Raw genomic sequence first — 11,160 nt, 5'->3', positions numbered from 1 at the left:
AGAGAGAGAGAGCAAGAGCCCGAACGCAAGCAGGGGGAATGGGAGAGGAAGAAGCAGGCTTCCCGCCAAGCAGGGAGCCCAATGTGGGACTCGATCCCAGGACCCTGGGATCATGACCTGAGCCGAAGGCAGATGCTTAACGACTGAGCGATTTCTTTTCTTCTTGAAAACATGGGACTGATAGAATGTATTTGAATGCATTGAGATGTGATGTACAATTCTGCATAGTTAAGGGATGCATTATTAATCAGTACATAGAAAACTAGATAAATAAAAAATGCTGCCAATATTAGCTATACAAAAAGCAAAATGTGTTTAAGAACATATATAATATAGTATATAATCATTATACAGTACAAGATTCCGCTGTGAATAATATTTACATATTCATAATAACATACAAATAAAAATTTTTGATAATGAGCATGTATCATTTTCACCAAATGTATTAGAATGATTTTTCTTTAAAATATTTAGAGGACTAAATGGTAATATTTACATCTTAACAGTGGTTTACTTGGGGAATACAGTCTTGGGACTACGGATGATTATTTACCCTTTTATTTTTTGGAACTTTCTGGCTTTTCTGATGCCTATTTTTGTAGGTCCTATTGTAAAATATATTTTAAGATAGTTTCAACCAGATGATCTACCCCTCAGAATTTTCCAGATAAATAACTTGAGTCCTGTTGATCTTTAACCACTAAACCCTGAGTGATTGTTTCTTTTCTTGCCAAACTTTGAAGACAAAGTTAATTGCATTACAAATTATAAATACACGGTGAATAATGTATACCAATACTTTTATATATCTTTCAATATTGAAATAAAATTTAAAATATCAAATTATAGCCAACAACAGAGAAACAATGGTGAACAAAAGCATTTCCATATGTCTTTCATTGATGTTTATAATTTGAAAAAAGGGAATTAGAAAGTGGAAGATATATGTACTGGATTACGTTTAGGTTGAATGACTTTTGGTTTAAAGGCATATTGGTTTCAAAACCATATGTGATCCCTTATACCTAAGAGGGATAAACATTTATAGGGAAAGATAATACATTATATTCACTTATTCAGTTGAATTTTCCCATTTCATGATTACACATTCATTCCAATATATGAATTTTGAGGGTCTCTTTATGGTGCTGTGTGCAAGAAACATGGTTATTAAAGGTGCTATGTTATTTAAACATTCTCAGGACTGAAAAAAATATCAGGCAAATAGTGGATAGGCTTGAGATAGGAAATTGTCAAGCTGACTCTTCTCTTAGAACAATTTGACTGTTGGACCCTAGCTGAACAATAGCCACAAACTCAGGTGAGATTCAGTTATTCAGTGGAAGAGAATAAAGAGAAAAGGGAGTTCTTGGGATGAATGGACTGAATAATAGTCTGTTTGGAGCTGAAGCTTAGCATGGCCTTTTCCTAGAGAGACACAGTCAAGGCCTTTACCCAGGAAGTCCACATGTCTTTGGAGCAGGAATAAGTTTCATGACTTGAGGGAGTTTCTTACTCATCGTACAGGAAAACATAGTGAGGATACACGCTCGGGCAGGGGTAAAAATGGTTGGTATGCAATCAAGAAAGCAAGGCAGACTTTTCAGGAGCCAGAAAGAAAAAGAATTGACCAGAGCCTGAACTCAGGGGATTGTTCAAAGTCACTGTGAAAATCTTCTTCTTGCTGGGCTCTGTACTTGCTCTGTGTCCCTCTATTTTCACATCAGTATTCACAAATGAAGCAAATGTGCCCAAAGGAGCAAACTTTTCTTTTCCCGGCATTAGTTCGAGAATTTCTTGGTAAGTTTTGAGAAGTCCTGACACTAATATGGAGACAAGAACGTCAATCAGTATCACAAATTGTAACATTCGAAACGACTTATTTTTATTGGTAGTGAAAGCAACAAAGTCCTCCCGAAGTCCCTATGGAGTCCTCATTAAATGCGGCACACAACTTCTCTCAGGTTGGAGTTGGGTTCATGCTCTTGTGCCTCCATATTTATGCATTTCAGTTGTGCTTTCTGCTCTTAGAGAATTTTTTTGTTGCTTGAGACCTTTATTTCTGGCATTTCACAAATCCGAAACATATTGAAGAAACAAGGCACATCATTCCAATTTTTCCTGGGATTTGAAGAGTCTCGGATGGTGGCACAGTCCTCCACTGTCACTATATTATTGGGCTCCCCGACATCCCAGAAGCTGAAAGAGAATAATGCAGAAGATTTAAAATCCCAGCTACAAGAAGTCAAGTCATCTACTATGCTAGGCAAATGACATTTGTGTTGTATAACTTCACAACAGTTTCATTAGTTAGGCATTATAATCTCCATTTTATTTTATTTTTTTAAAAAGATTTTATTGATTTATTTGGCCGAGAGAGAGGAAGTGCACAGCAGGGGGAGAGGCAGAAGGAGAGGGAGAAGCAGACTCCCTGCTGAGCAAGGAACCCCACTTGGAGCCTGACCCCAGGACCCCGAGATCACAACCCGAGCTGAAGGCAGACGCTTAACTGACTGAGCCACCCAGGTGCCCCTATAATCTCCATTTTATTGGTAAGGAAAAGGAATCCCAGAAAAGCTAAACCATTTGTCTAAGTCATAGAGTTTATGAGGAGTGAAGCTGGACTGGATATTCCTGACATTCTATTCTGTCATGCTCCCTCATGGTTGTCCCACCCATAATGAGTAGCTATTGATATTCTGGTGGGTTTGTTTCCTTCACACTCATATCTCATCTTAAGTTTGGTTCCTTATGTTCCACACCGAGTTTGTATTCACTTAGGTACATACCTCAGTGGTGTTACAGTGCTGTAGTGAAGCAACTTTCTAAAGTCTCAGCACATCTGGCCTGTACTCTTAGAACCGACATTAACCTTCCTGACCTTTAGTTTCCTCAAATGCTAAGTGAAGATTAATAATATCAATGTATCTCAGAAAGGTGTAATTTAGGTAAAATGAAATAATGAATGAGATAAAAACTTTGAAAACTCCAAAGTGCTGTGCTCTCATGATGTAAAGTCATTATTAAGGAGAAAAGAGACACTCCATAAATATGCTTTTCAAATCACTATTTTTGTCTCATTTACTAGTCTGGGGCATAAGATTCTGAATTTCACTCTGTCTTTGTGGCATTTCCAATGAATTAGTCTTGAAATCTAACCCTCTCCTTCTTTTCATCTGTTATTTCCCCTTTATTCAGATAGTCTCAGGAATTGAGAGCACTAGATCCTCATGCTTCCTTCGTCTATCTTCTTGCATGTCGTTGTCACCAAAGGTTGACCTGAAGATATCTCGTGGAAGAGAAGGAGGTTCTGAGAACTCCCTGCAACAATGGTCTAACTCTGGGATTTGAGACAGTGTTATAATTCTCCTGCAAGAAGGAAATTACCTGAGAGTTTCTGACAAAGGTGTTCCATCTACCCATTGCCACTGACCCTCATTCACCTGGTCTGTCAGTCCAATATAGAACTCTCTCCTTTTAGGTTTCGCAAAGAAAAGGAATTCCTATGGAAGCAACACAATTATTCCAATTTTGAACAAATGTTGAAGGTAATTGTTATTAAAAGATAAAGTACGACATTTACTACAGATAATAGATAAGTGGCTCTGAAAGTGTAAGATCATGGAGGATTATCTTCTCATTTTTTTTCATTGTGGGAAAAATATACCTACTGTAGAATCAAATCTTTAACGGAGAAGGAGGTTCTCAATAACTCATTCAAAGTTTATCTACTGTTATTTGTAGCAAAATCTACTGTATATATCCAGCATGAAACATTATTCATCACAGCTTAAAGATAGTGGACATATCTTTGACATATCTGACATAATCATGTGATATGCTCATCAACATAATAGCCATTCTAAAATGAACTCCCAACCCTTTCCCCCGCCCCTGCCCCATCTTCCTAATAAAGAAACTGAACATGGAAATTCCCTTTTTTTTTAGGCTCTTCTAGTGATGAAAAGAGAGTAAGTATCGACTTACAGAAATAGTAGGAACAGCATGCATTTCAATACATTCATTTAACAAATAGTAATTGTGGCCCAAACACTGTATACGCATATGGAGAAAGGGATAGATCCTGTGGAGAAGGTCACATTGACACCAGAGGAGGCTGCACTCCAACTACCTGCTCCTCCTGCGTGTTGATAACAACCAGATGGGCTCCCATGTTGGAGCAGTTTTTTAAACTTGATGCCCAAGACATGGTGTTAGTAGAAAAGAAGTAGCAGCTAGATTGAAAATGTACCCAGTCCGATGGACAGCAATTCTTGACTGAACCTAGGAGGAGAGAAGTTTCCATGAGTGTCCTAGCCCAGTGGAGCATCATGTAGCATTTTGCTAAGACTTGGAACAAGACTACATATATAAGAGCGTAGGGAGTATATTTCTGAGATATTTCCAAATTCCCTATTCTCTATATTTTTTTCTCCTTCACTTCATTTGGAAGCAAGTGAAGAATGAAAAGAAAATGCATTCCTGGAGATAATACCTTCCACTTCTAGATTTTCTGTTGAGACATATCTCAAATTTATTCTAAAAGTTTTCTGTAATGTCCCCAAGATTTCCTGTCTCGATGCTAATTGCATTTTCAAAGTTCTAGAACTGTTTTCTTACCAATTCCTCAACATTCTTATATAGTACAGGCAAGATTTTACATTTCGTTTTTGAAAAACAGAACATCATGCAACTACTTTATTTGTCTCCAAATCAATCTAGAAGCCAAAAAAAAAAAAAAAGTGTTGATATAAGGGCTCCTGGGTGGCTCAGTTGTTTAAACATCTGCCTTTGGCTCAGGTCATGATCCCAGGGTCCTGGGATGGAGCCCTGCATCAGGCTCTCTACTCAGTGGGAAGTCTGCTTCTCCCTCTGCTCCTCCCTGACATTCATGCTTGTACTCTCTGTCTCTCTCTCTGAAATAAATGAATAAAATCTTTAAAAAAAGTGTCGATATATAAATGTTGATGTTCAAATTTGAGGACTATTATACCCGATCCATCATTGGAGCAGGAGAAGTCCATGAATGCCTCATGTAGCTGGAACTTATTCTCATCACAGAGTTGAAAGACACGATATGTCACTGTAAAGAAAGGGTCAGAGTTAATGTTCATTATTCTTGATAAAAATATATTTTATCATTTTTGTATTTGTAACAAAAGTACCAATAATCATCATGGTTTCTTTTTCTTTTCTTTTCCTCTTTTTTTTTTTTCTATTTGTCCTTCTACACAGAGAGGCACCAAGATTTACTTACTCGAAGAAAGAAGAGGGAATTCACATTTCATGGTTTTCCTGATTTATGAAGATGAATGTACTTTATTTCAGGTCTAAAGGCCCAGAGAAAACAAATGCATTTTCACTCTCTCTTATGCCAACCCTCCCTACCTTTCTTCCAAAAAGTGATTTTGTCATGCCTCTGGCTAGGATCCCATAGAGAAGCTTACCGTAATGATAGGAGTACAAAGGGGAAGACTCAAGGCCACCAAGGAGATGAAAAGTGTCTATCATTAAAAATGTGTCAGAGGTCGCTGAAATTTGGTAACCGTTCTGTACTAGTTGGGGTTCTAGTTGAGCAATAACCTGGAGAAAAATACCCTTTTGGGGGGAAGAGAACCCACAGGCAACAAGAAAGATTTTACTCCTAATATTCACCAGGGAGATTAAACTTGACCTTTTGAACTCACCAACACATCTGGTGATAAAACAGGCACTGAGCAGTAGCATGGAGACCCCAGCAACAGTCCATAAGAGCACTTGGGAAGACAGGCATCTTTTCTCTGTAGAAAGAAATACGCAAACATGGTCAATCTTCCCCTAGCAAGATACAAAAGAAATTCTTATTCAACCACTTATCTCCTTCCCACTTGCACTATTCTATATGGAGTAATTCTCAAACTTCAGCACGCATCAGAATCGTTTGGACGGTGTGTTGAAAGACAGGTGATGGCGCCTCACCTCTAGAGTTAACAATTCATTAGACCTGGTACTGAGCCAGCAAGTTCCCAGAAGCTGCTGAAGCTGTTGGTCTGGAAACCATCTTTCGGAACCTCTAGAATAAGCCATTGCTAATCTGAAGATTCATGAACTGAGACAGATGGGCAATTTTTCCTTCCTAAGTCTCCCAGATTTTTCCCCTTCTTTTCCTATCTTTCCCTTTCTCCCTCTTGCCCGCTCTGTTTTTCTTGTCTCTCTCCTGCTCTCCTCTTTTCGGTGTTTCATTTCCCAAACCCTCTGTAAATCAATTCAGATAAAACGTTGGCCATGCTCTAGTAGCTCCTCTCCGCCACCACCCCCCCACCCCGCCGCCCCATACACATTTTACAGACAGGAAAGTGGGTTGCAGAGAAGTGAGGTGATTTGCCCAACACAACACAGGGGCAGGGTGGGCAGAGCAGTCTGATTCAGCTCCCTGGAATCCAGCCCAGTGATCCTCAGTACAACATATGGTCCCTAACCACTGCCTCAGCTTCCTCTCTTGCGTTCTGTCTCTGTCTCCCTTCTTTTGTTCTAGTGGAGACTTTTCTATTGTCCCGTCCCTCAAAATATTTATCACCTCTTCCCAAAAGAAAGATCTATGAAAGAAAGGGAGAGTTGCAAATGTTACCTGTGCCTTGTGATATAGATGGTTGGCATGAATTCATTCTCTCCCTCCCTTTCTCCCTCTTTCCCTCTCTCTCTCCTCTCGTCAGTTTCTGAGTCTTGTTGGTAAGATTCAAGGAAAATGAATCTTTTTCTGATTTTTAGGAAGTGCAACCCTAAGACATTATAATATTAACGTGTCCTGTGGCTTTGTGTTTCAGTCAGGGTTTCCTTTCTTGCATAAGGAGGACAAGGGATTTTACCGGGTGACAAGTCTGACAAGTCTGTCTCCTACTTCAAGAAACAACTAAATGGGGGAATGGTGAAGTGGTTAAATATCAACAGAAATGGGCTGAGCGTGCAGACACATCAGGGGCTGAAAAATACTGGTGGAAAAATTTTGGTGGATAAAATTTCTCTACTTTCTTGTAGGCCTCACTCATCCTTCAGTCTGCCCTTGACATTTGTGGGGCCCTCCTCTGCACTTCTAATTTCACTTTCAGTCCTTGCCACCACACATTTGTTAACTGGTAAGAGGGCCAACTCCAAATCTTCACACTTGGCACAGAGCTGCGCGTATAGTATATGCATTTACAACTTAGCCATGTGAATTCCTTTTCCTATTTTATGTTTTTTTCTTCCTCCTTCACTTGCTTCTCTTGAACCTTCTGGATTTCTCTCGTGTTGTGTATGTTGCATTGTGGGTTTGTATCTCTTCTATCAAAGTGTTCAACACTAGGCAATCTCACAGGTCTGCCCCAGTTGAAGAGCCTCACGTGGTATGACTACTTTGAAATTCAGCTCCATTCCTCATGTCAAAACAGCTTCTGGAGCCTTCGAGACTCAGCAAGTAGTTTCATTCTATTCTTCTAAATTATTTAGGGATTTTTGTTTTATATTAGGGCCTATTTTAGGAGAAATAAATTTGAATGCCAGAAGAAGCAATTTCAGTTAGACATGAAAATATCATGCTTCTCTGGAAGGTTAGTTAGATGTGGTAGTGTTCCACTCCTTTCCTTAAAAATACTTAAGGGGGGTGGGGGGATGGGTTAGCCTGGTGATGGGTATTAAAGAGGACACATTCTGCGTAGAACACTGGGTGTTACGCACAAACAATGAATCATGGAACACTACATCAAAAACTAATGATGTAATATATGGTGATTAACATAACAATAAAAAATTTAAAAAAACACTTAAGAACAAGATCAAACTGGTCTCTATGGATTAAAATTCACAAGTGTCAGAAGGCATTAGTAATATATATATATACATATTTATATATATGACCTGGTAATCCCCACACCAATGACTCACAGACTTCACATCTTAGAAAATATCCTTGTTCTCAGTGGGACTTTTTATTGTTTCAATGTATTGCTCAATTTCCTCTGCATCCTCTATTTTATAGTTATATAGATTTATTAAAGAAAATTTTAAAATTCTACATGCATATATCATAAAATATTTGCACCTCTAACATGGATCTTATCAGCACTTGGTTTTTGACCAGTAAAAAAAGATGATCTAGTTGGATGAGTTAAGTGAATTATTAAATGATGAATCATAATGACTACAGTCAATAATTTGTTATGATCACTCAGTAATAACTAATATCAATAAATGATTATATGTTAATATATGAATTATATAATATGATTATATGTTAATATGAATATGCAATTAACTAATATTACTAACCGACAAATTAATATCTTAATATCAGTCAAAATATGTATATGTTTTTATTCTTTGTTTTATCACTTTTATAACTGATTATAATTTTATCACCAAATTATAAAAGTAATATTTTTATGGTTAACAGTATGAGAAGAATGTGGCAAATAAAAGACCTCCCATCTGTCCTAAGTGCACTCTTCTAAAGTCAACCATGCTTGGTTGGTTGGTTAAGTGTCTATCTTCAGCTCAGGTCATGATCCCAGGACAAGTCCCACATCAGGCTCCTTGCTCAGTGGGGAGCCTGCTTCTCCCTCTGCCTGCCACTCCCCCTGCTTGTGCTCTCTCTCTCTCTCACTCAGATAAATAATAATAAAAAAAAGAGATTTAAAGTCAACCATGCTTAAAGATTTCTTGCATATACCTTGAGACATTTTCCAAGCTTATATAAGTCGAGTTTATATAAGATATTGCTTATTCATTTTTAGTCAAATAAGATCATACCTGAAATACTTTTATGTGTTAAAAATTACTTTTATATTCATCAATGTATTTGGGTATCTATCTTCTTAACTCTAAACTTTTCTGCAATTTATAAATGGGCACAAATAATTTCTAGTTTTTCCTTCCTCTAACACATAAGGTAATGGCTACCTTTATACATATTTACAGGTGCTCACTATTTGGCTCAATGATACATGCCAAATGTTGAAAATCATTATTTGGCTTGAGCTTTCATCATAGAATAACATTCTGGGCTATAACCATAAATATAAAATTTTGTCTGAAGGCAATTTTCTTTTTCTTTTTTAATATTTTTAAATATTTTTTATCTATTTTTAAAGATTTTTATTTATTTATTTGACAGAGAGACACAGCAAGGGAGGGAACACAAGCAGGGGGAGTGGGAGAGGGAGAAGCGGGCTCCCCGCTGAGCAGGGAGCCCGATGTGGGGCTTGATCCCAGGACCCTGGGACCATGACCTGAGCCGAAGGCAGACGCCTAACAACTGAGCCACCCAGGCGCCCCTGAAGGCAATTTTCATTGCAATTAAATATTAAAGCCTTATTAGAGAAGTGTAACACAACACCATTACATTTGGGAGCATTAATTACTCGACAGAGCAGCTGGTACCTGACTCTTGTGATCAGTACGCTGCTATTTTTTTATATGATACAAATTTCCTCTTCACTGTGGGAGAATAGAGAACAAGATATTTTTGAATATCTTACTCTTCTCGAATCCCTTCTTATTCCTACTCTTAAACAAGAATTTCTTTCTGTATCAGATATGATTTTCCATGAATTTTGTTAAGTAAGAGTTTGGAATTTTTCTCTCTTATGAAATTTCAAGGTGGCAAAATTTATGTTCTGCTCTTAATTCATCTGTACAAGATGTGAAAAATTCCCGTGTAGAATTTAACTTAAAAGCCTTGTAGCCTAAATGGAAGTTAAATAAAACAAATGATTTATCTCATTTTTTAAAGAATATTACATCTAACAGAGGTATTCTGCAAACACTAAAATTATGCTATAATTAATTTCTGTTACATTTGTATTATTATCTCAAATTTTATAAATGTCTGTGAAGCATATTATTTAAATTTTGGTGAATAATTTTATTAAAGCTATCCAAACATTGTACACTTTTCTTTTGAGATTTATATATTTATTTTAGAGAGAGAATGATAGCACGAGCAGAAGGGGCAGGGAGAGGGAGAGAGAGAATATGAAGCAGACTCCACACTGAGTGTGGAGCCCAACACGGGGCTCCATCCCAGGACCCTGAGATGATGACCTGAGTCAAAACCAAGAGTCAGACACTTAACCAACTAAGCCACCCAGGTGCCCCTGCACTCTTTTTAAATATTTGTAGTTATTACCAATTTTCCTATTTTTTTATTTTTTTATTTTTATAATTTGCAAATAGAGAGCTTTACAACAGAGATGGTAAGAATATAACCATTTGAAATGGTGGCTGTGTGATGATGATTAGATCAGAATGCACATTCCTTAGGGAATTACTTGACTTGCACATCCTAAGCCCTTAGTTAGGTTTGGCTGTAGCCTCCTCTCCCTTCCAGTTTGGATCTGTTTGGAGCAGATTGGGAAGAGGGAGCTACAGGTCTATTGAGGACTCAGTCAGAGATGAGCTAAGTCACAGGAATAGCATGTAAAGCACAAGAAGGAAGCAAGCAGCTTTCACTGAAGTCCTAATGAGATCTGTTTGTGGGACAAGAACAAGTTATTCATCTGCTTTTTATCCAGGCTCATCCCAATTTGATGTTACTTGCCTTTGGTTCTAAAAATCCTGCTTTAGGCTTCAGTCAGCTCCCACTGCATTTTGGCAGCTGAAAATCAAATCTCTTTCCTCTGGCGATAGAACCTCCCCATAGAACTACCCTTGATATGTTGATAATGCTGCCCTTGTGCTTCTCATGTATCTCAATAAAGGAAAGTGTTATTTCCTATCACGAATTCAATTATCACCTTTTTCCTCAGTTTCTAATCAACAGTGGCCTTTAATGTTTGAGAAGATTTGCTCTGTGAGCTCTATGATATTTGCAAAGAGAAAGGGGATGGAGAAGAATGTTAGAGTTCAACGCAGTGATCTAATTTAATACATTCATCACAAACAAGACACTGTGTCCCAAATAGGAGAGATTATTTGCTGGAGATCATGTAAATATTGAGTGGCAGAACAAGGTGTAAGACTCAGATCCTCATATCAGTGGTTGGTGCTGTTTTTTCCTATTTCTTGCCTGCCTCCTTACTAGCGAGTACGTTTTCTCGCAAAGGCAGTTGAGAAAATAAAGTTGCCTTTACACGGTCTGCCATCAAAAGGCCACAAACCCTGGATTTAAAGAGCAATCATGGAATTTTGACTGCCTTTTCTCTG

At 37.8% G+C, this 11,160-nt stretch overlaps 1 protein-coding gene across 2 annotated transcripts; it reads right to left on the bottom strand.

Moving 5' to 3' along the window:
• LOC114222457 (C-type lectin domain family 4 member E-like) lies at positions 1 to 6,725 on the bottom strand. Of its 2 annotated transcripts, none has more exons than XM_028120960.2 (6): positions 6,611 to 6,725; positions 5,691 to 5,783; positions 4,997 to 5,086; positions 4,136 to 4,287; positions 3,391 to 3,506; positions 1 to 2,202 (listed from the first exon to the last, which is right to left on the bottom strand). In XM_028120960.2, the coding sequence occupies exons 1-6, from the start codon at positions 6,645 to 6,647 to the stop codon at positions 2,031 to 2,033; spliced, it is 660 nt and encodes a 219-aa protein (XP_027976761.1). In that variant the 5' UTR covers positions 6,648 to 6,725; the 3' UTR covers positions 1 to 2,030. The 2 variants fall into 2 exon arrangements, with proteins under 2 accessions (XP_027976761.1, XP_027976762.1); XM_028120961.2 differs by having other exon boundaries at positions 4,256 to 4,287.
• Between the last annotated feature and the right edge of the window lie 4,435 nt (positions 6,726 to 11,160).

The sequence above is a fragment of the Eumetopias jubatus genome, unplaced genomic scaffold (assembly GCF_037043125.1).
Source record: "Eumetopias jubatus isolate StellerSeaLion01/CBP00866 unplaced genomic scaffold, mEumJub1_p1.0 scaffold_8, whole genome shotgun sequence".
NCBI lineage: Eukaryota > Metazoa > Chordata > Mammalia > Carnivora > Otariidae > Eumetopias > Eumetopias jubatus.
This window is presented reverse-complemented; position numbering and strand designations above follow the sequence as displayed.

Excerpts from the sequence above, each read along its gene's own strand:
- LOC114222457 (XM_028120960.2), bottom strand. The coding sequence starts at position 6,647 with ATGAATTCATGCCAACCATCTATATCACAAGGCACAG. Across the intron at positions 4,288-4,996 it reads CTGCTCCAATGATGGATCGG|GTTCAGTCAAGAATTGCTGT; the intron begins GTATAATAGTCC and ends CTCTCCTCCTAG. Across the intron at positions 2,203-3,390 it reads CCTTTGTCAGAAACTCTCAG|CTTCTGGGATGTCGGGGAGC; the intron begins GTAATTTCCTTC and ends ATTCTCTTTCAG.